The 23,320-nt window shown below is 36.3% G+C and overlaps 1 protein-coding gene across 1 annotated transcript; it reads left to right on the top strand.

The window, feature by feature from the left end:
* Window positions 1-4,989: 4,989 nt before the first annotated feature.
* On the top strand, window positions 4,990-17,870 carry LOC117332092 (plasminogen-like). The gene is made up of 5 exons (XM_033890976.1): window positions 4,990-5,999; window positions 9,193-9,280; window positions 9,978-10,160; window positions 11,938-12,132; window positions 16,794-17,870. The coding sequence occupies exons 1-5, from the start codon at window positions 5,679-5,681 to the stop codon at window positions 17,018-17,020; spliced, it is 1,014 nt and encodes a 337-aa protein (XP_033746867.1). The 5' UTR covers window positions 4,990-5,678; the 3' UTR covers window positions 17,021-17,870.
* Window positions 17,871-23,320: the final 5,450 nt, after the last annotated feature.

The raw sequence follows: 23,320 nt of genomic DNA on the forward strand, positions 1-23,320 counted from the left end.
AAGATAAAATTAAATTTCGTTTCTTAGTCGCGATAATTAATCATTACATTCTAAAACGGCAATACAAATTCGCACTGGGAATTGATATACTTTAGTATTCGATATCAGCGTTGGAGCTATTTATTATCACGGTCCATGACCCAAAAATTAATTACACCGATGGGTGTAATAAAATAACCAACAGGTGACACTATTTACGGCTGTTTTCTGTAACAGTTTGCAAAAGTACGGAATGAAGCACAAAGCTCATAAAAAATGTAAGTGATAATGTTTAGATACCAATCTCGTAAACATGTTTGGTTTTGTATTGTATTTTTTAGTGTCTTATTAACAGAATCAGATGAATGGTTAATTAATCCTTAATCTGATAACTTTTTTAAAAACATTTTTTTTTAAGTCGGTAGTTTGAAGATTGACTTCGCTAATGATGACGTTATGGCATTTATGACACCATTGTATTGTAACGTGTATGTCATTATTGAAGCCGTGTATGGTCAATTACGGACGACATCCACTGTTTGTGAGCTGGATGTTGATGGTAAGCGTTTGTTTAGTGGCAGAGGCGTCTGCAGTATTAGCCCCTACTATATATATAATATATTTTTCTATAGATACTAACCAGATGCAGACGCCTGCGGTTTTGGGAGGCTGCGGTATGCTAATGATTTGGTTTCGTTTGGTTTATTTAGTTTAACGTCCTATTAACAGTTAAGGTCATTTAAGGACGGCCTCCCGTGCGTGCGACATGCTTGAGTGTGGTGAGTGCGTATGTGTGTTCTGGGAGGCTGCTGTATGTTCGTGTTAAGTCTCCTTGTGATAGGCCGGAAATTTTGCCGATTTATAGTGCTACCTCACTGAAGCATACTGCCGAAGACACCCAGCAGCACACCCCACCCGGTCACATTATACTGACAACGGGCGAACCAGTCGTCCCACTCCAAATATGCTGAGCGCTAAGCAGGAGTAGCAACTACCATTTTTAAAGACTCTGGTATGTCTCGGCTAGGGGACAGAACCCAAAGCCTTCATCACAGCGGCGAACGCTCAACTAAAGGCCAAATTTAAGGCATTGTCAAGGGAGACATTAGGAAGAAGAAAGTTGTTAAGAAAGAAGAGAAAAGATAAGATCCCAAATTTAGTCGCCTCTTACGATCATGTAATGGGGACAGCAGGTACAATTCTTACGCCCTACCTGCAGGGCAGTGATAGCACGGATCTGATGCCGACTTTATAGTGCTATCTCAATGAAGTATACCCCCGCAGATATTCAGCATGATATCCCACCCAGTTACATTATACTGACAACGGGCGAATCAGTCATTATACTACACATAAATATTGAGAGTATGAATACGCCGAACTGGAAATATGAAACTGCACCATACAGCTGTTTTGACATTGTCGCGAATATCGATTTCCGCTACATATCATCATAAGGTAAAAGATATTTATCCGATTACTATTCAGACGGATTTCGTGAGCGAAAAATGAGACCACTTTATCCCACTAATGTGACTGTAAATGTGTCGCGATGCATGGGGGCTTGACACGTTCATATTGTCGTAGGAACGTGTCAAGCCCCTGTGTCGCGAAATAAGCCCCTATCAGTTGTGATACAGCTTATCGGTCGGAAAACAAAAACACAGATTTTATTCCGTGTCATCTGCATAGGGGACATTGAAGTAACCAAAATAGATATGTACCCAAAAAATGCAACATTTGAATCTCCCCCCTCCCCTCCACCTCCCCATTTTTTTCTTTCCTGTCGACGTATCCATAGACGCCCGCCCCAGTACGATCTCACACTGTCGTTGAAACAAATATTGGTTCGCTGATCAAGTTTAGAATATTGACAGGAGTTCGCTGTTTCTTAAAGGCTCGTGTGACCTCGTGCCACATCCCTACAGTTTCTTTCATACATGGAATAATTCTGTTCTCTATAAGGATGATATTCCAGTGCACGTGTATGTGACTTCCTGTTGCTGTAATCTGTCCGTTTCTAAATGGCATATCTGACGAACAAATAATCAGAAATCTTGTCATTTATTTGCATGACCTAACTCCAGTTGCTTTGGTTGGGTTCTTTATGATATAATTAACATAATCTAAAACGTAAAGTAGCACGTGCATTTCCTTCCATAGCTGATTTACAACGCCATTTAGATTCACGAACTTTTTCGTGTTTCTTGTCGGCTGGATTGATATGATTGTATGTCTATAGCATTTTAGAAACATAAAACTCGCACTCTGAGTTCAATAAATTGAAACTGCACTTCAATGCCATTCTAGTCGTGTGCAAAGCAATCTTTAAACCATACGCGCTATTAGTATGCAATACATCCTAATCATAGTGAATGAACACGTTTTGGCGGGTGTCGTTGATGAAGCAGACGATACTTGCCCATCTAGGAACGCCTGGTATTGTAGTAATTGTATGCTTCAAGGGTCTCTATGGAAGTCTATGTTAGAATCGTATGGGATTTTTTGGTGTTTTTTGTTTTTCTTCTTCTTCTTCTTCTTCTTCTTCTTCTTCCTACATATTAGATTTATATTCTTTTTAAAATCTGTCAGTGTTCAATGGGGAGAAACACGTTGAAAAACAGGCATGCTCCAGCTTATATAAAACGTTTGTTTTTACCAATACAATTTTGGGTTTATTTCATTGATTTCGTTTTAAGGTATCCTACTTATGACCACTATCGTAACTGTCGAGCATACAGAAGGACAAAGATGCAGTTTTTGTTTGTTCTGTTTTTTGTTATGGTTTTGCAATTGTATCTATAACTTAACGTGTATTCAAGTATTATTCGTTCAAGAATATATCGCAGAATACCGGTATTCTATTAATGTTCTTTTGAAATCCATAAATATGATTTTCCTTTGTGGTCTACCCTGGGTATCAACGCGCTAGGTCCTCAACACATCTTGTCCTGCCGTCAATGTGTACGAATTGTACTTGCTGCCCCCATAGCATGATCGTATGCGGCGACTGGATTTGAGATATTATTTTTTGGCCTCTATCTAATCAAGTTTCTTCTTCCTTATGTCTCCCTGGCGGCACTGCCTCACTTTTCGCCTTTAGTTTAGCGTTTGCCCCTGTGAGGAAGGCTTTGGGTTCTGTCCCCGTGTCGATACAGACCAGAGTCTATAAAAAAGGTAGTTGCTACTCCTGCTAAACGCTCAGCATTACGCGAGTGGGACGACTGGTTCGCCTACTGTCAGTATAATGTGACCGGATGGGGTGTCCTGCTGGGTGTCTTCAGCAGTAGTCTTCAGTGGGGTAACACTATACCGTTGACATCAGATTCGATTTATCACACACACGAACTTACCGCAACCACCCATCATACTTGCATACATCACACGTATGCATCTCGCTAACAGGGGAGGTCGACCTTAAATGACCTTAACTGTTGATCTTATTAAACGATACAGAACCAAGCCAGAACAGCTGTCTGATAAAGTTTAGTTCATTTTTGTCGCTACGGTTTCTAACACTCAGGTTATTTTGATAGATGTTTATAAATTACGTGTCTCTTAATTGTACAATCCCATGACAATTTTCAAATTACTTTCAAAATGAACTAATTACTCTGAAAATAAACTGTAAATAGTTCAGTTTTCAAGAGTATAATTATGACTTCACGATTGCTTATCTAGAAATGAATTTAAATTCGCGAATAGTGAGCTATTGGAGTCATGGACTCTAAGATTTCTATATCGGTAACCGAGAGCTTGGCCTCCATCATTCTCGTACAAATGATCGCGAAGGACTTGAATTCGCGATTGCTTCTCTATCTCAAAGAGACTTAACATGAACATACCGCAGCCTCCCAAAACACACATACGCACTCATCACATGCATGCATGTCACATGCACGGGGGCCTCCTTAAAATGACCTAAGCTGTTGAAAGGACATTAAACAAATAACACGAAAATAAATCCCACGCGAAATAGAAGTGATTTACAGTATCATACAGGGCCAAGTCCAGCCACATGTTGGTGACAAGTCTTGTCCAGGTAAAGGAAACGGTATTTCACCCTGATGTATCATTAAGTGGTTTCAAACAGACACAGCTGCTTCAGCAAAAAATGTGTGTTTTTTTACTCTCTACAACCATATGTTATGCATACTTTAAAGTTGCTTGATTAGATACAATACTATGTTTATAAATACAGAATTCGATTAGACCCGACACGATTTCCCAAATGACAGTCACTTTTTCATAAAGATGGTAATTGATTTACATTAATATTATATTGGCGTAAAGCACAGCCAAGCCCTACATTAATATAAATCTTTTATTATGTTTTGATCAAGAGAAGAAAGACTTGTTAGCTAAGTTTTGTCTGTCTGTCTGTCTGTTCGGGGTTGGGGTTGGATTTAACGTTCTATAAACAGGTACGGCAATGAAAAGACACGGCTCAGTGCATGATACGCTTGCTGCTTCTCTTTGAAATATAACCTCCAAGTAAAATTACAGGTGCAGTTTAACCGCTTGTCTCTCTTGCGAATAACCTGAATTAACAATACTGTGTTATTTTTACAATCGATGTATAATTATGATGTATTGGTAGATGGGCACCGAACCATAGAAATCCAAAACCTGACAAACTCTTATTATAAATGTATATATTCAAAACGTAGGATTTTCCATTAAAATAACCCCAGGTGCCTATTAATTTGGATACTTTTGGTTGATATGTCATTTATCATCGCGACCTAGCACTCATTAAAATGTAATGAGAAATCGATATCATTATTGATTTGATTGTTTAAAGTATGTGAGAAGACACTTTCAGATTCTTTTTTGTCAGCATTGAGTCCGACTGGCAGATACAGCGCCTGTCATCCTGGGATTTATGTTAAGAACCTCCAATAAAAGACTAATTGATTGACATGATATCCTTCTCGATGAAAATCTAGAAAAAAGCATGGATCTAGTGGATGTTATTTAATGCCAAGTATGAAATGTAAATTAATTTGATATAAGCCTCTGTGTTCAAATGTTATCCAAAATTGCCAAACAATTAAAGAACTGAGGAGTTCGTACATAGAATACTATTTGAAATAAATATCAATTGTCTGACGATTAATTTTATATCACCTTACTATGCAGAAAAGGATTTAATTGGATTTCTTTTACTACCCTGAAAAACGACACGCTCGAGCTGACTGTCAGCAAAGCCCTTGGTGGATTTACGGCTTAAAGCCACGTGATACGAGCTGAAACCACGCGACAGGCAGTGATGAGCTACCGTACGGCATATTAATTAACATTAATTTAAATTCAGTTAATGGTGTAGTGCTGCTTTGAGATGGATAGTGAGTTTATTTAAACTTACTTTTAAACGAAGGATATAACATATTTCCTTTATTACTATAAATGCAATATTGATCATAATCTTTCAATGTTATTTTGTATTGAAAGTTTCCGGTGGACTTAATCGTGAAGGAATTCGACGGATAGTATCACAAGGTGGGAACAAAGTTATCACGGACGGGTGTTTTCAGAAGAATTTATTCATGAATGGAGTTTCATAAATTGCGACATATTTCTGGAGAATTATTTGCGGACGGATATCTTAGCAACCTGACAGAAGATTTACATTCTTCTACTAAATATATCAATAACTTTAATCGGACCCGGAATTTAATTTTTAGAACAATAAAAATATGTTGCGTTCACTCATCTCATCTATATATATTGTTTTACTTTGTTCCTCTATGAAAGCAGCATCAGAGACGTGTTTGATGATGGACCAGGCACTTCTGAAGAGAAACTCTGTGGCGAGTGGCGACATTCTCTGGGATAAGGACACGGTTTCTCCAATACTGTGCATGAAAGAATGCCTAACGTTACCAGTATGTAAATCTGTGAATATCTATCCGAACTTGTTGAGGTGTGAGCTGTTGTTAGAAGACTCTGGAGAGGCATCGAACGGTGTTGTGTCATCGTCGATTGGAATGACCATTGATGCTGTGGACATCCCTAAGGTAAGAACATTTATGTTCCTTGAGTAATTTAATAAGACCATTAAAGAACAATAACTTGGTTGGTTGGATGGCACAGTGGTAACGCACTTGCCTTTCTCCTAGGCGGCCGGGGTTCGATTTCCCGATCGGACGTGAAAAGGTATGGGGTCACCTGCCCGGCCACGTGGGTTTTCGCGGGTACACCGGTTTCCTCTCACATTAAGACTCCTCCCCCCGTGCTTCTGACAGGACCAACAAGAGTGATTAATAGAGGATATTGAATTGTTTTCCGTTTAATATTCATGTAACATATATTTCACGAGTATGACAGAATATCGAAGCACGAGTGAAAAATATCGAAATATTCTGTCATACGAGTGAAGTTTATGTTATACTAAACTGGGATCTATTCAATTTTCTTTTTGTTGTATTTTATAAACTAAAACTTAAAAACAAATTAAAAACACCGAAAAATTAATAATGTCAAAAAGTGCGGGAGTCAGTAACATAATTCATGACGTCATCTCTTTGTGGCGTTACGCCACGCCAACTTGACGGTGCTAGGTGCTGTTATCGGAAATATGTGCATGACTAGCTAACGTCAAGTGAGTAACATGTCAAAACCTAGTCTGAATATAAAAAAACAGCAAAATAACCTATTTATCTATCTTCGCTTCGATTGGAAAAATTTGCAAGTTTCAATGAGGTGAATAGAAAGGTTCGCTCTGATTGGTCATAAACGAAAAACTTAATTTTTTTTCACTGCACAACTTAAATTTTCATTGCAAGATATTATTAGATTGATAATTTTCTATATTTCACTGTAAAAATGCAATAAAAGTTTATACACCTTGTTTATAAATGAATATAAATAATGTTTATTTATTATAAATACACTTATTACACTTTCAACAAAGTTTCGCCCGTTTTCTTGCCATTTTTACTTTGTTCGTTTCCTTAACCTTATAGCTAGTGTGTAAATATATTGTTTCCAGGATTTTGAACTTGAGGCGAGGTGGTACCAAAAATAGTTTTTTTGTGGCTCCACCATCAATTACACCGTTATTATAAAACAAACATATAAACAACGAGCTCACACCAGAAAACAAGACGTTATTGTTTTGTTTTTGTTTTTTTTGGGAGTTGAACGTCTCGCAATAGCCAGGGTCATATGACATATAAATCAACTCCCAGAAAGTGCAAAGTTAAAAATTTCTTTCATTCGCTGATGTTATTAAAACAAGCCGAAAAGAGTCACACTTTTTACAGATGGCAGGGTATACCTGTAATAAAATATCTATCAGGAAAAGTAATGTGAAAGTGATGGTAATTTAATTAATTACTTTAGTTGGACATATGTCTGTTAAAAATATAAACAAACAGAAAGATACACACGTAAATCTCTGTAACGTACTAGAGACCAGGTATAACGGAAGGTTGAGCGTCGGTTTCTTGCTCTTCCGGGACACCTGCTCACACATTCCTGTGATTTCTAGATTGCTTGTTCATAATTTGATAATTTGCCCTCTTTTTATTGCTTTTGAATTAGAAATACGATATTGTTATTATATATGAGTATTCTATGTTGGCCATCCACGGCACTCGTCATGTTCATATCTAGGTAAAATGGGAACCGTGAAAGTAACAAAACCAATAGGCAAAGGAAAGGCATTAAAATGAAAAAAATCTTGAAATATCACCAGATGTAGTAATGATATAAAGATATATAATTAAATTAAGTCTTTTCATTACGTGTGTCTCAAGGGAGAATGGTTTTTTGTTGTTGTATTGTTTAACGCCAACAGCATGGGTCATTTAAAGACGACCCTTCCTGTATGCGAGATGCAAGTATATGGTAAACGTGTCTTTTGGTGGCTGCGGTATGTTCATGTTTGTCTCCTTGTAATAGCGCGAAACGCGTGCCGACTTTATCTTACTGAAGAATACTGCTGAAAACATCCAGCAGGACACCTCACCTGGTCACATTATACTGACACGGGCGAATCAATCAACCCACTCCCAAAATGCTAAGCGCTAGGCAGTAGCCACAATTACTATTTTCATAGACTCTGGTTTGTCCCGACTATGGGACAGAAACCACGGTCGTCCTTATAGAGGCGAACGATTAACTAAAGACCAAACGTAAGCCTTTTGAAACATTAGGGAGGAAGCTTCTGAGAAAGAGGAAAAGGGATAAAATTCCATATTCTGCAACAGGTACAATTCTACTTGCATGCCCGCGTCTTGAGGAAGAAACACTACGAGTGCTAACAGAAGAAAGCGATATTCATTCTCGACAAAAATATTCTATTGATATATCGTTGACATCAAATTGTAACACGCGACTAAATACAACAAATAAATCATCTTTTATAATTCGAAATGAATAGAAAAGTGGGCTGCAAGATATGTCTTACACAAGTCGCTTTGTTTACACTAATATCACAATGCATTATTATTTTGATAAAAATCACGTACTTGTCACGTGACTAATTCTGCTGTATTCGTAACAAAACAGTCGATGTTAACCATTTTTAAATCCCTTAATCACATCCGTTTACATCGGGGTTGGCGTTCAGGGCCCTTTGTCGCTGTCGTTAAGACTTTACCGTTCCTTGAATATGAAATATAGCACTATATATATTTATATACATGTAGTAAGTCATATCACTAAAAATGTAAACATTCTGTGAAACAAGGTCAAAATATAGGTGAAAGACTTCAGCTGCAATCTTTGAAATGGCACAAAGGAAATAACAACTTCTAATAGGGTAAAGTACAACGATCACTTGAGTATTCACACTCAGACTAATCAAGGATTGTCTTTTCTATATATCCTAAATGGTACATATATAGTATCAACCGTTTAGAGACTTATAGAAGCTTATTTAGTTAGCATGCGTATGTAACAGTTTTGCGAGTTCGAAACCTACGTGGGGCAGTTTCCAGATACCGACCGTAGGCCTCTTCTTTCCCCCACCTCCAAACCATGCACGTCCATAATTGATCTTGTCTGTTAATAGGGCGCTAACCAAAAACAAACTAAATGTAACAATTTTTAATGTAGATTTACTAAGTAAGTTGTATGAGTTTAATTGCAAGGGGTGAGGGGGTTTTCAACCGAAATACCCCGATATGATATAATAACGGATATCGACGATTATTTTGCACGCTAAATATTATGAATCTTTTTTAATTACATTGGATGTTGTAGGACTATGGTGGAGACTGTCGAGACCACAGTTGTCTTTCGTACCAAAAGTGTATTGAAAAACCCGGAAGTTACGTTTGTGTTGCGTATGGTATGTATAACGTATACCTTACTTTCGTTTTTTCTTTTATTTAACACGTTTGTTGGCTTTACAACATGTTTGAGTATATCTCACTCAGTAAATGTTATATACTCAGAGAAAAAATCTTCAAAATCTGCGAAAATCAAAAAATATCTCTGAATCTTAGTGTCTTCCTTTTCACCAGAACACTGGTCAGGCATATATAGATCTGCTGTCCCCCACTGAAACACTTGGTATATCTTCTTTTTTTCATTTCATGTCAAGTTTCTTTTTCCTGTGAGAATGAAAGACATAAGTAATTCATTATTTAATTCGGTATATACTGTATCTCTAAGTAAATTCATATCAAACGATACTATTAACGTGTGTTTGCTGAACTCCTGCTTAACTCTCAGCATTCTGGGAGTGGGGCAACTTGTTCGCCGGTTGTCAGTATGATGTGACTGGGTGGAGTGTCCTGCTAGGTGTCTTCGGCAGTATGTGATCATGAGGTAGCACTATGAATTCGACACCAGTTCTCCACTATTACATGTAGACAAACACGAATACACCAAAGCCTCCCAAAACACACACACACTCACCGCACGCATGCATCTCGAACACGGGGGAGGTGGTGTCGACTTGAATAACCTTTGCATGACCTGTTTTGACGGTAAAACTGGTATAGTCATTATCAGTCAGTATACGATACTGCTTGACCTTACAGAGTTTTGTACTGGATCACCACCACCATATGGAGCCAACACGATCACAATTGATAGGACCGATGGACTCCCTGTCGCTACTTACCATTGTCCACCTGGAGTTGGCTATAATCGCGGGGAAAGACATTCATATTGTGACCCTAAAACAAAAAAATGGAGTGCGCCTGGGCTGACATGCGCTTCAGGTATGTAAAAGGAACATCTATGCTCACGTGACATGTAATGATGCAACAGTTTTGCCACGAACATAATTTCATGCGTTGTCTTCAATTTATATGACTTATATAGTACAACAAAGTTTTACCAGGTAAGATGAACAGTGGTAATTCGAACGTTTTAGCATGCGATCTAGTGACGTCTCGCTCTCTAAGCTGACTCCCTACCTCAGACTATTTTAGTGGCCTATACTCTCCATTGCTACACTACTTTATTTTACAAAACATTCGCCCTGAAGACAACTACAATCCGGTACTTGGCTTCAACACGCGCTATCAGTCGCCCTTAATGTACACTTGTAGTGATCAAGACTAACAAATGTGTATTGTGATAAGGAATACTGAAAATAACTATTTTAGCGGAAATATTGATTAAGCGGTTTCCGCGGTGAAATCCTTTCGATATTATGATTCCACTAAATGGATTTTTTTTGGGAAATTAAAAAATAACTGGGTCTCGACATAGTATTCTATTGTTGTGTAATTTACCACTCAGTATAAAGTCATACCAGATATATCACTCCTGTCCTCACCGGTACGTTCCACATTGACATGCATGCTTAAGTATTTATATGTTATTCCCTTTGTATACGTTTATCTTTGTCATTCCTTTTTTCTCTTAATTTTTCTTTCTATTCTTTCGTTTACTTTATTTCATCTCTCATTCGAGAGTGTGAATGAACACGAATTTGACCTATATTTGTATGGCGGATGTCGCCGTGACCTATATTTGTATGGCGGATGTCGCCGTGACCTATATTTGAATGGCGGATGTCGCCGTGACCTATATTTGTATGGCGGATGTCGCCGTGACCTATGTTTGTATGGCGGATGTCGCCAAAGTCTTCATGCAGACCTACATTTTTATTTCGTTTTTATATACTTTGATTTATAACTTCGTTTGAATATTGATATTCAGTTGAGAGTGATATAATTAAATCATATGGATACCCGAAAATTCCCACGTCATTTTTTGGACAGCAAACATCATTTATCAAAGCTATCCATGCAAGGCAAAAGAGGAACACGATTTTTGAGATTTAAGTCATTTTGCCAATCAGCCCAATATGTGCCTACAATCAAATTAACATCCCAACCAAGTTAAATTACATCCCATGGCAATATAGCTACTGTTGGTAAAATGTGATCTCCCTATATAAACTATATTTGTCCCCCCTTCAGGGTCAGGGAATGGCGAGGAAGCCGCACGTTAAGGATATCTGAGACTTGAAAAGAAGATTTGTGAAATTTCAATCAATTTAACACCTTTTTGTTCTACAGACCGATTGGTTTTAACCACAATTGTAATTGACCTTTGAAAGAAAATCTCATTTAGAATGGTTCAGATGTTTATGAGAAGTCGAAAATGTAAATAATTTACTGACTGACAACGGATCACGGAGGACAGTGTTTGTGATTGGTCATTGACAATTTACTTCAGGTGACCTTAACAAATTATATATATATACTGTAAACGTACATATTTTAGCGATAATTTTATTTTAGCGCTTTTCGCGCTGGAAGCCTTGCGCTAAATTATGATTGCGCTAATTACTTTTTGTACGTTTTATTTCTATAGAAAGTTCTGTGGATGCGCTAATTCATCATTGCGCTAACTGGCTAAAATCTGCAAATGAGCTAAAATTTGATTGCGCTAAAATAAGTACGTTTACAGTATATAAATCCCTACAAATGTAATGAATAATGGAATGGCTAAGGTCCGCTGAGATTATATATTCTGATACAGGTATACCGAATGGATGTGGGATCCCGCCTCCTCTACCTGTCCCGCATGGTATCACACGTCACTACGAGGGAGACCTTTTCAGGGCAGTCTACACCTGTCCCAGTCTCGATGATCAGGAGCCCGCTGACCACTGTCCATCCACACGTTGTATAGGAGTAGAAGAGTGGACGCCCGGCGCTAATATCTCCTGTTCAGGTATCCAGGTGTTTGTTTTCTATTCAATATACCAGTGTACATCTTGTTTTGTGTATATATTATTTGTATACAAGTAATCCGCGAGAAATGAACCGTTTTGCTATAATCTAAGGGGTGTTATCGTATGTGTTGGAACCATCATCTGTCTGCGTCTTCTCGTAAACACATCAAACATCAATTTGTCTCTGAGTGATTTTCCTTCGAAGTTGGCGTTTAAGTTAAGTAGCAAATAGATATCTTGTCTGTGCTATTGGTAGCCTTTGTAGTCACATGTTTACAAGTCCAAGCATGTACATGCCCAAGAAAAGAGCATCATTTATTGTGAAAAAAAATTAAAAAACTAAACTTAACATGAATAAACTGATAATCATATGTTAGATATTAAATATGCAAAGCAAAAAGTTACGTTTTTGAATCTATTAGAAAGAGGAGATAAAAAATATGGATTTTGAGTAAGAACATGCTCTTTTTACATTAAGCAAAATTTCCTATTATAGTCCATTTGTAATTATTATCGAAGCATCTTCAAATTGTATCAAATATTTTTCCAAACAATAGTATTTAGGAGTTTTGTGTAAATCCATTGAAACTGATTGGCAATATTGCTATGCAATTTTGAAAGAAAAAGAACTAGCACAGGGGGAAATCTGTTTTGCATTGAAATAAAGTGAAGCGAACTGGGATAATATGTGTGTACTTTGTTTTATTAGTATACAGGGACTGCCACCACCACTAATAACCCATTGAAATGAAATTTCCACTTTCAAAATGTTCTACGAAAACCACAAATATCAATGGTTCTTATAGCTGCTGAACCATTTTTTTTACAAGAACGCTACATGGTAGATTTATGTTGGTTTACACATTAAACCACCTTATCTGGAATCCAATATGGCTCGTCGTCCTAGAATCTGATTTGCCATGTAAGTGGTAGTCTACATTGTAGTCCTAATTGTGCAGGTCAACCATACCTGGAAGAGTGCGGTTGGTAGCGAAATCAATATTACTAGAGGTTTGTCTTAAACATGTAACGTTTGAATGTAAATGGCTACTCCAAATGCAAGTCATATCCTTAATATTAAACGAATCTGGATACATGAGCAATGATTCTCTGACCAGTAGGACACAGACAATAAAAATCCTTTATGGGATTAAAGGTGTCGGAATTGTCATGCTTGATCCAAACTTTGTACTTTACACTGCTCTTGTGCCTTGAGCATATCTGACACCGTACAGTAACTAGCGAGTGCCGATGTATCCATATATCGTATTTACCATTATCACTTAGGCGCTCATTGATTTAGCAAGCTGCCTGGGATTTTGATACAGTTTGCGTCAAGGGTGATTGTCCGAAGTTATACAATGTCTAACTTTGGAAAGTGATAATTATCCACGGTTTGACACATAGTAACTGGTAAGAGCTGGCGCACACGTTCGCCAAGGGTGTACTGTTGTGAACAAAAAGGCGCGCTTGTTGCCAGCGTCCTTTCCTTTGCGTTTCGCTGTGGTGTTGTAACATCTATGGACACTTGGATTCCATTCAGACAGGCTGTTACCATTCTGACGAGTGCCTTGGTGACATCAATGAAATAGTTAAAAGGCAAGTTGCATTTGAAGAACAGCCATTGCTCGAAGCGTCCGTGATATGATTCTACTACCCAATTAATTTAGTTAGAGATCTATTAATGGTATCATGTAGGTCGTCATGTTGAGTCCATACAGGAATTAGATAAGAAGGCATCTTTGTTAGCAAACAAAATTATTTCAAATTTTGCAAAACACCCCAAAACCCTCGATCAAAAGCGAAATTGTATTTTCTTATCCAAGTGAGAATATCTGCGATAGCTTTTGTAATCTTTTCATCATTGCCGATTCAAAGAAAATACCTACTGTGTCTAGAATGTAACAATCAGGTAGTGCTTTGCTCACGAACTTCACATATTTCTACTTCTTCAGGCCACAGTAGTAGATTCTCTGAGGCTTGTTATCAACTTTTCTGTTTCATGTTATTATGAAGATAACGATATTTATTACATTCTTACCAGTGAAATATCAAAAATTATTCATTCTATAAAAGTGATATTTTTCACTAGTGAAAAAAATCAAATTGATCACTAGTGAAAAATATCACTTTTGTTGATTTGACCAATCAAATTAATGATTAGAAAATACCAAAATAATTGATCAATCAGAAAGCCCGACATATATCTCAGCACCTGGACAGGGGGAACTACATTTTTCGTTTACAAATTATCGCTGTAGGCCTAGTTAGCATACGGGGTAGGGTTTTTCGTTGATAAAAAATGTAATAAACAGAATATCTAACAGTGTCTTCAGTAATACCAAATATATTTCACTCGTGTGGCTAATATTTTGATATTTTTCACTCATGCTGCGCACTCGTGAAAAATATCAAAATATTAGCCCCACTCGTGAAATATATTTGGTATTACTGAAAACACTGTTAGATATCCTCTATATATACCGTCAAGTATGACAGTCGCACGCTCGCCAAAAATGCTCTGGAGAACATTGTGTTATCCGCCAGAATTTTCCTTGTAAGATGTTCACATCCAAGGATAAATGGGACAATACTAATGTCTATTTCATTTACTACGCAATGAAATGTTTTCGATATACTAGAAGCTGGCATGTTAAAAGGAGTTGAACAGTTTCCAGGATATGTCTGTTTTCACCACAGCAGTGCATCCTCGCTTTTTGGAGTGTACAATGTGAAACTGTATTCTTGTCTAACCGAAATTAAATTTACAATATGCATCATTCTGAGTGAAGGGACGCAGAGGAAAGAAAGAGAATCTCTTTTGATAGCATATGTGGTATCTCCAAAAGTTCATTGATGATTTTCCGTTATCTGAAAGGTAGCTTGGAAGTCAACATTTCTCTTCCATTAGTGCCACTGTCAGCGTTAGGGTTAAAATCTTCCCTATAAAATGATATGAGAAACACGTGAGGACCAAGGACACCAAAGCTCGATATGAAATATAAGTAGATGTTTCCTGCGCTGCGACGAAATGGTCGAGTTTTTATAGAAACTCTCCATAGTGTGTATTGGTGTGGGGAAGACTGGCTATAAATAGATCCTAGGACCTCTATGAATTATAATGGAATGTTCCGCCACGTACCATCGTCAACACCAAAGCAGACTGCGGCTTTCATTGCTGATAATTCTTGAAAAACTTTACACACATGCCAATGCCTTCTTAATACCCACTAAAGTTATAGCCATCTGCTTTTGAAGCATCAAGCATCCGATTGTACTAGGGAGGTCATGCTTCCAGCTGATTTCTTGGTTGTAATGTCTCCCCAAAAGACAACTACACAACCTACACCCCTATCTCTCATTGTGAGTACGATACTGTATTAGGTGATAAAAGACTCCGTCTGACGCGATTTTATAAATAGGATAGAAGCTTTCTAATATAACATTTCAAACCAAGGACATAAAATCTATTAGTTATTGGTTTGATTTTGATACTGACAACAGGGAACCAGTCACCCCGCTCCCAAAATGCTAAGCGAGTAGCGACTACCATTTTTTCAAGACTCTGATATGTGTCGGTCAAGGGACAGAACCCAAAGCCTTGCTCACAGCGGCGAACGCTCAACTAAAGGCTAACAGTGAGGCACAGTCAAGGGAGACATTAGGAAGTTGTTAAGAAAAGATAAGATCCCACATTAAGTCGCCTTTTACAATCATTCAATGGGGCAGCATGTACACTTATTACGTAAAAACCGAAAAGGTACTGGCTGAAGAACAATGTTATTGGGGTATATGGGATATATTGATGCAAGTTTTGTTTACTCACTACCGGTCAGGTAATATTTTATATTTTATATTTCATCAAAAGTCCCTAATACAATTAATTTGGTTAAGTGATAAAGCTCCCCATACGCTAAATAATTCTGAATGGACTGAATATGAAGCCAATCAAAATGTCATTTATTCACAAAATTGGATCATTTTTGACTTTTGACTTTTCTATTTCATAAACATATGATGTTATTTTTTATCTGTTAAGTGAGAATCTACGTGTTAAGTTATTTAGTTACGTAATTGGTGATTTAGACAAGTGAATCGTCGATCAATTTGGGTTTAATGTATAGCCAAGGAACTTTGATAGCACAATGCAATATATCAGTGATTAATCTCGAAGTTAAAAAGCTCCCCAGGCCAACACCTATGGTAATTCAACATTGTTTGAAACCACACGAAAAGTATCGCATTAATTGAATGATATGGCGATTAAACTTTGGCATCTTTAGATATGTTCTTAGCCCAATCTCCTGTAATCACCGCCTTACTATCAACACTTAACGCCCTTTGCATCACTCACAAGTCGTATAAGGAATAATCATTTATGTAATACAGTGTAACTCTATTTTGATCTACTATGACAATCTTATGTGCCTTTTGTTCATTCGAGTTTCTAAAAAATGTAACCCTAAAACCAACAAGTATTATGCCGTAACGCAAATAATCTTTGCATGTATCAAGCTTTTCAATATCTTCTGTTGCGCTCGTTAATCATATTTAACATATGTCCATAGTTATATAAATGATACAAAATATACACTTTTGTTTATTCATTGAAAGTCAATTCTTTATTCTCTGTATCTTACTTAATCTATCTTATTTCCAGCTAAGGACTGTTACACAACCACTGAATATGATGGTAGCGTGACATGTACGAAAACCGGAAGAACATGCCAACGATGGGATCAGCAGACCCCTCATGCTCATATCTTCTTTGTCGATAGAAGTGACTTCCACAATTACTGCCGGATAACTCCTGATGTTGGAATGCCTTGGTGCTTCACCACAGATATCTTTGTTAGATGGGAGCTATGCCCAGTTTCCAAATGCTAGATGCTCAGACATTTTAGTGAGTATTTTAACTGACATTTATGTTCAATCCATTACGAATAGAGAATCGAATGAATGGAAAATCATATTTGATAATCGAGCAAACAACTTCAATTCAGGCAAAACAAGCAGTAACTTTTCCTCGGTTTATGTACAATATAGAATGCTAGTTTTCTACATTTTGAGGCGAATTAAGGTTACGTTTGGCTCCTACCTGAATGGTCGTGAAAGACAAAATAATGTCTCGCATGTCTTCTGCATCGAAGAATTGTTGAATAGGAAAGAAGAGTGACTGAACTGGAGTGAATTGGACTTGACCGATCGCTGGTGGACAGGTAACTGATCAGCGTGGTTAGAGTTTCCCTCTAGTGTTCAGTGGTGCTGAGTCCCAATTCTGTATTTAGATTTGACTACAGTATCAACAGTGCAGACAAAATGTTGATTTTCGCTATTATCCTTTTTACGCCAGTTCTGGCTTCTTTCCACCAATGTTTGTCGGGTTTAGGAGTGCCGAACAGTTAGCCGACTGCTACATATTGTTCATACTAACGGCATGGTTTAAACTACTATTATGAATTCTTATGGTAAACATGTTTACTGCATTGAAATGTTTTTCTGGTCATAAAAGAAAAGAAAAAAATGTTAATAATCCTTTACCAAAGTGTCTTTGTAATTGAAAATATTCGAATGTTTACCATCAGTTATTACCAAAAGATATCTTTAAATAACTTCTCTGTCAAACACTTCAAATGATCTAACATAACCCCGCATAGGGACTTTCCTTAGTTTTCTTTCTAGCATTATCTAATGTATCTATCTTGTTAGCCAGTCGTTGTTTTTCTTTAAATAAATCACTGCTCACAGAATTGTGTTGATTTTTTCACTTGATACCTTAAATGTCACAGCGTTACTGTATAGTTGTATAAATTAAGACTGTTAATTACTTATCTTATCTTACAACAGTTATATACATCCAATAGCTCACAGTTCCATTTCTTCCAAGTGCATTCTCCTTTCCTGAGTTCTTTAACACAATTCTTGCAAACAACCGCTTATCAATAAACTTTTGTAAACAAATCTCTCTTCCAGAACATTCCCGATAGAACTATTTGCAAACCACATACACACATCTTAAATGTCTGTAAGGAATTTATCTCTCTTTAGTCACCGGTATATTTAGCAACACCTTAACAAAAAGACAAATCTATAAAGACACATCAAGCAAAGGAGAAGGCCACTCATCTTATGAGTGCACAACAGCGTGAGCATGTAACATCTGCAATTGAATGGGATACAAAAAGGAATGTGAAAATTTTGGCTTGATTTATTTAGTTTAACGTCCTATTAACATCTAAGGTCATTTAAGGACGGCCTCCCGTGCGTGCTACATGCATGTGTGTGGTGAGTGCGTATGTGTATTTTGGGAGGCTGCGGTATGTTCGTGTAAAGTCTCTTTGTGATAGGCCGGAACTTTTGCCGATTTAAAGTGCTACCTCACTGAAGCATACTGCCGAAGACACCCAGCAGCACACCCCACCCGGTCACATTATACTGACAACTCTTACAATTCTTACGCCCTACCTGCAGGGCAAAGGAATGTAAGAAGGAAATGAGAATAACATGGTATTACAAGGAAAAACTCGTCAGACAGTAACGAAGAAGGGACGGAGCAGAACAGTTACAAAGACAAAGTAAAGAAGATTAAAAAAATAAGTACAGAAACAAGCAGGCAAAGAACGGTAGACATGAATCAAAAGGGAAATTGGATCGTATAGCGGACAGGCAGCACGGAAAAAGTTACACAGGGCCAATGGAGCGTCTCCTCAAATCAGCTATAGTCGGAATAGATTCATCGGTTACAATATTTTACTGATTCAGGAAAAAATTGACTTTTCGGAGAAATTTAACACAGGTTCTAGTATTATTAAACCTTTCAAAGGCCTTTGATACCATCGAGTGGAAATTCATGTTTGATAGTTTGTCAAAAATGTTTTTTGGGATAACTATAACACTGACACGTCAGAAAGCCCATTCTCAATGCGTTTTAGCCTGATTTTTTCCCAAAATCAACTCGAAAATTCCCCATAATTTTAACCAATCAGAAACCTCCATTTGTTACCATGGCAACAGACGGTTTCATAAGTGGTACCATTGTGTTTGGATTCCCTAAATACCACTATGTACCAATTTTCACCGAAATCGAACAATATCGAAATTTCAACTAATCAGAAACCACCATTTGTTACCATGGCAACAGACGGTTTCGTAGGTGGTACCATTGTGTTTGGCTTCCCTCTAAATACCATTATGTACCAATGTTCACCGAAATCCTCCAACTCTTGTCAATAATTTGGCGCAAAAGAAAAAAAAACGGACAGACGGACGGACGGACAACCTGATTACTATGGGGGCCCTAATTATAAATCGGTTTATAAGATTATATACTGATAGGAGGGAATGTGTGAAGAGCAATATTTGGTTAACAGGATGCTACACAAATTGATATTAGGGTATTAGTGGTATTAGACAAGGATGTCCCCTCTCTTGTTTATTTGTTTGTAAAAGATGCCCAACTTTTGGGGTTTAAATTACGAAATATTGATGTTGCTAACATAAATAATAACTTTGTAAAAACATCCCAGCTGATGAGAGGATTTTTTATGAGGCATAGGGACGTTGAAAAGGAGTTCGCAGAAGTTTGAAATTAAATACGGGTAAACAGAGACAAATTTCGTCGTGACGAATAAAAATAAAATCAGGTTATAAAAAGGATAAAGATGGAAAAATAATACGTCTAGATATATTACTTAAAAACTAGGAGAAAGAGAAAGGTTGTTGAATATTAAAAGGGAACACAGGTTCTTAAAAACTTTTCAAAAGAAGCACGAATTACCCCTATTTTATTTGGATGAACTAAGTTGATGATACAGAATACAGTCGTATGATTGTGTAGATAAAAGTTACAGGGAAATAGAACAAGTGATTTGGGGAAAAATACATAACTATTAACAGCAAAACGTTATGCCTTAAAAATTATATTGAATCTTATATGGTACATATAAGCGATATTGTTGAAGGGTTGTGTGAATATTAAAATTGCACTTACAATTATGAAAAGCATGAAGAATACATAAGTCCCGGGTCTGATGGGTTCACTATAGGATTTTAAAATGTTTTTGGAAAGATTCGGGGAAGTTTGTTGTCTACTAATTAATGATCAGTTATCTATTAATCGGAGGGAAGGTATGATTGCATTTGTCGTTGGGTGATAAACCCCGACAATTTACCAAGAACTGGCGACCAATATCTTTATTTATTACTGTGTAAAAAATAACCCCAGGATTTATAGCTAATAGAATGAAAATTGTTTGGGTGAACTAATAAACTCGGACCAGACAAACTGTTTTATTGGGACGATACAAACGTGAAAAAAACTCATTTATGTCTTTATGCAATATACCGAAAACCATAATATTCCTTGAATGATGTTCAGGATAGATTATATAAGAAAAGCGTTTGATTCAGCTTCATGAAAATGTATTGATTGCGTTCTTTTTATTTTAGATTTGGAAATCATTTGGGCAAAAGTTTTACAAAGAAATGCGTGTTCTCCTATAAATCAAGGTGGAAATCTGTCTTCATTTTTCAGATTATACGTGGTTTTCGTCAAGGGGACCCGCCTGCACCATATTTATATATTCTCTGTAAATAGATATTGCTAATTATCCGATACTTCTTTCGCAATATGCGAATGATACTTCCCTTATACTAGACGGGTCAGATTGCTCTCTTCGGGAATCAATGGAGAAAGTAACAGCATATAAACAAATTTCAAGTCTAAAATCAACTTGAATAAAACTAAAAAAATTGTATGGATAGGGAGTAAGAAATATAGTGAGGAAGAACTTTTACCTGAACGAAACTTAAAATGGGGGATTGAACGTTTTAATCTTTAAGAACTCGAATTCCATATAGACCTTTGAAATATACCCAAACTGAGCTATGGTAAAAAAAAAATGAAAAAAATATGGAAAAGTAAAACTGACAAAGTTAAGAGAGAAGTAATTGTACAAACAAATATTACAAAATCGTATAGAAGCTCTTAAGATAGGATGGATAATTTTAGGTTATTGTTAAGGAATTCTGAAGGAAAAAAAATGTAGACATTCAGCTTCTATTTAAACCTAGGAATGATTATCTTCACATAGCCAACACTTTCTGGGAAGATGTATTCTAGGCTTTGTATCATCTTTAAATTAGATATAAATCCTGTTAGAAATATTAATGATGAGGAGGAATGGATGCTTAAAACAAAAATATTGTTACAAATAACCAGCCTATATTTAATGAAAACCGGTGCAATGCAGCAGTTATAAGTGTGAATAATTTGATAAAAGACAATGCAACTTTCTGTTTTTATAATTTTCATAAAACTGTTTGGCACAATAACAAAGTATATACAGTATTATGGAGTAATCCAAAGCACTATGAAATACTTCAGACTGCTCAAAGTATAACACTGATTTTTCCTAATATTCCCCTACATCTTGAGTTAATCCTTAAGAAAAAGAGTCGCTGGACTTCTACCATTTTCTTTTGAAAAGTGGAGGAATATCTTTGACTATGATAAAGTGAAATGGAAAATATAATACATTATTTTCCTTTCGTACAACTCAAAATGCTAAACTCCACTGGCTACAGTTCAAGGTTTACCACCTCATTCCAACAACAAACTCCTATGCGTATATAACAAAGTATCATCTAACAAATCTAATTGTAACTTTTGTAATAGAGAAAGGGCAACAATCGTGCAAAAGTTCTGGAATGTGAGTATGTCCAGACATTTCTGGCAAGTCTTGAAAGATTTTTAGATGCACTAACAATTACATTACTAATTTATAAAGAAACATTATTATTTGGAATGGTAAATAATACAGGCATTTACAATCGTGTAAATAATGACATTGTTCTTCTAATTAAGTCTTATCTCTAAAGAGCCAGAACTATACCCTGTACTCTCTCTGTAATGGCTCTAGTAAATGTGATAAAAGAAATCTATGTGGTTCAAAAATGTATTTCATATGGTAAAGGAGTCCGTATCTACAAATTTTTGTAAATGAAATGAAAGAAATGGACTAAACTTTTAGATATTGACTAAAACCTGACGCAATTGGTTAAAATTTGTCATATTCTTCATCAACTATTGAAATTTTAACTAGTCAGTAACTATCTTGTGATCTAACCTAGATTGACTCACTTTTGATTCCCTTCCATGATATACCTTTTCTGTGAGCTGCCTTTATCTTTCCTTTTCTTCTTTCTCACTTCTGTCCTATCATCAGCTTTTCGTTCTTTCTTTTTTTCACAATATTATAAAAAAATAAATATCAACTTTTTTATAGAGTCACCAAGAATATTTTTATATAACTTATATGGTATGAGAAATATGACTATATGGGAGCCAGATTTGGTGTAAATGGGTTAGTATTTAGTACGAACTAACTATTAATGTCACTGTATTTAAAACAAGTTTTGAAAATAAAATAAATCAAAAGTTACACAAAAAATGGCGCAATAGAAAATATAAATAAGAAAGGACCTTTATAACATAGCACGGAATAAAAAAAACCCAGATGTTACACATTCCTTTGATGCGTGGAAGGATAAAATAAAATAGTAAATACATCTGTTATTACATTTTCAAACTTTGTTTTTCTGTATTTAGGCTTATAATAGAGAATGACGAAAAGCGTACTCCGAATGGTATTTCTGTAAAGATGGAATTTTAAATTAAACGAAGACTGTAATTGTGGTAAGGGTAAGGATAATTATGATAAATCCTTTATTGCATGTGGATGTACTGATTCACTTTGACAGCATGGACGACAGACGCTGGATAGACTGGGGTTACACTTGTCAATTAAGGAACTGGATATATTAGTAAAAATTAGTATTAGTTAATAGAGTAATTAAAAACAAAATTGCTTATACAGACTAACTACTATAATATCAATTGTATCATCAGTAATTGGTTATAAACATATGGTAGCACCTAAATGAATCATAAACAAAATATATTCAAGAATTGAGAAGAAGGAAATATTATTGAAAACAGTACCAAACAGTCTATATTTTACACTTTTTTTTAGCAATATTCCAACTTACATAATCATGAATATATCCGTAGATATACCTAGATGATATTCTGTTAGGAGGTTGTATTATTATAAAGTTGTATATCACAATGGGCTTTTCACAATAAAAAGACTATTTTGCTGTGTAACAACAGTACTCTACCTCTAA

This window comes from Pecten maximus, chromosome 8 (assembly GCF_902652985.1).
Source record: "Pecten maximus chromosome 8, xPecMax1.1, whole genome shotgun sequence".
NCBI lineage: Eukaryota > Metazoa > Mollusca > Bivalvia > Pectinida > Pectinidae > Pecten > Pecten maximus.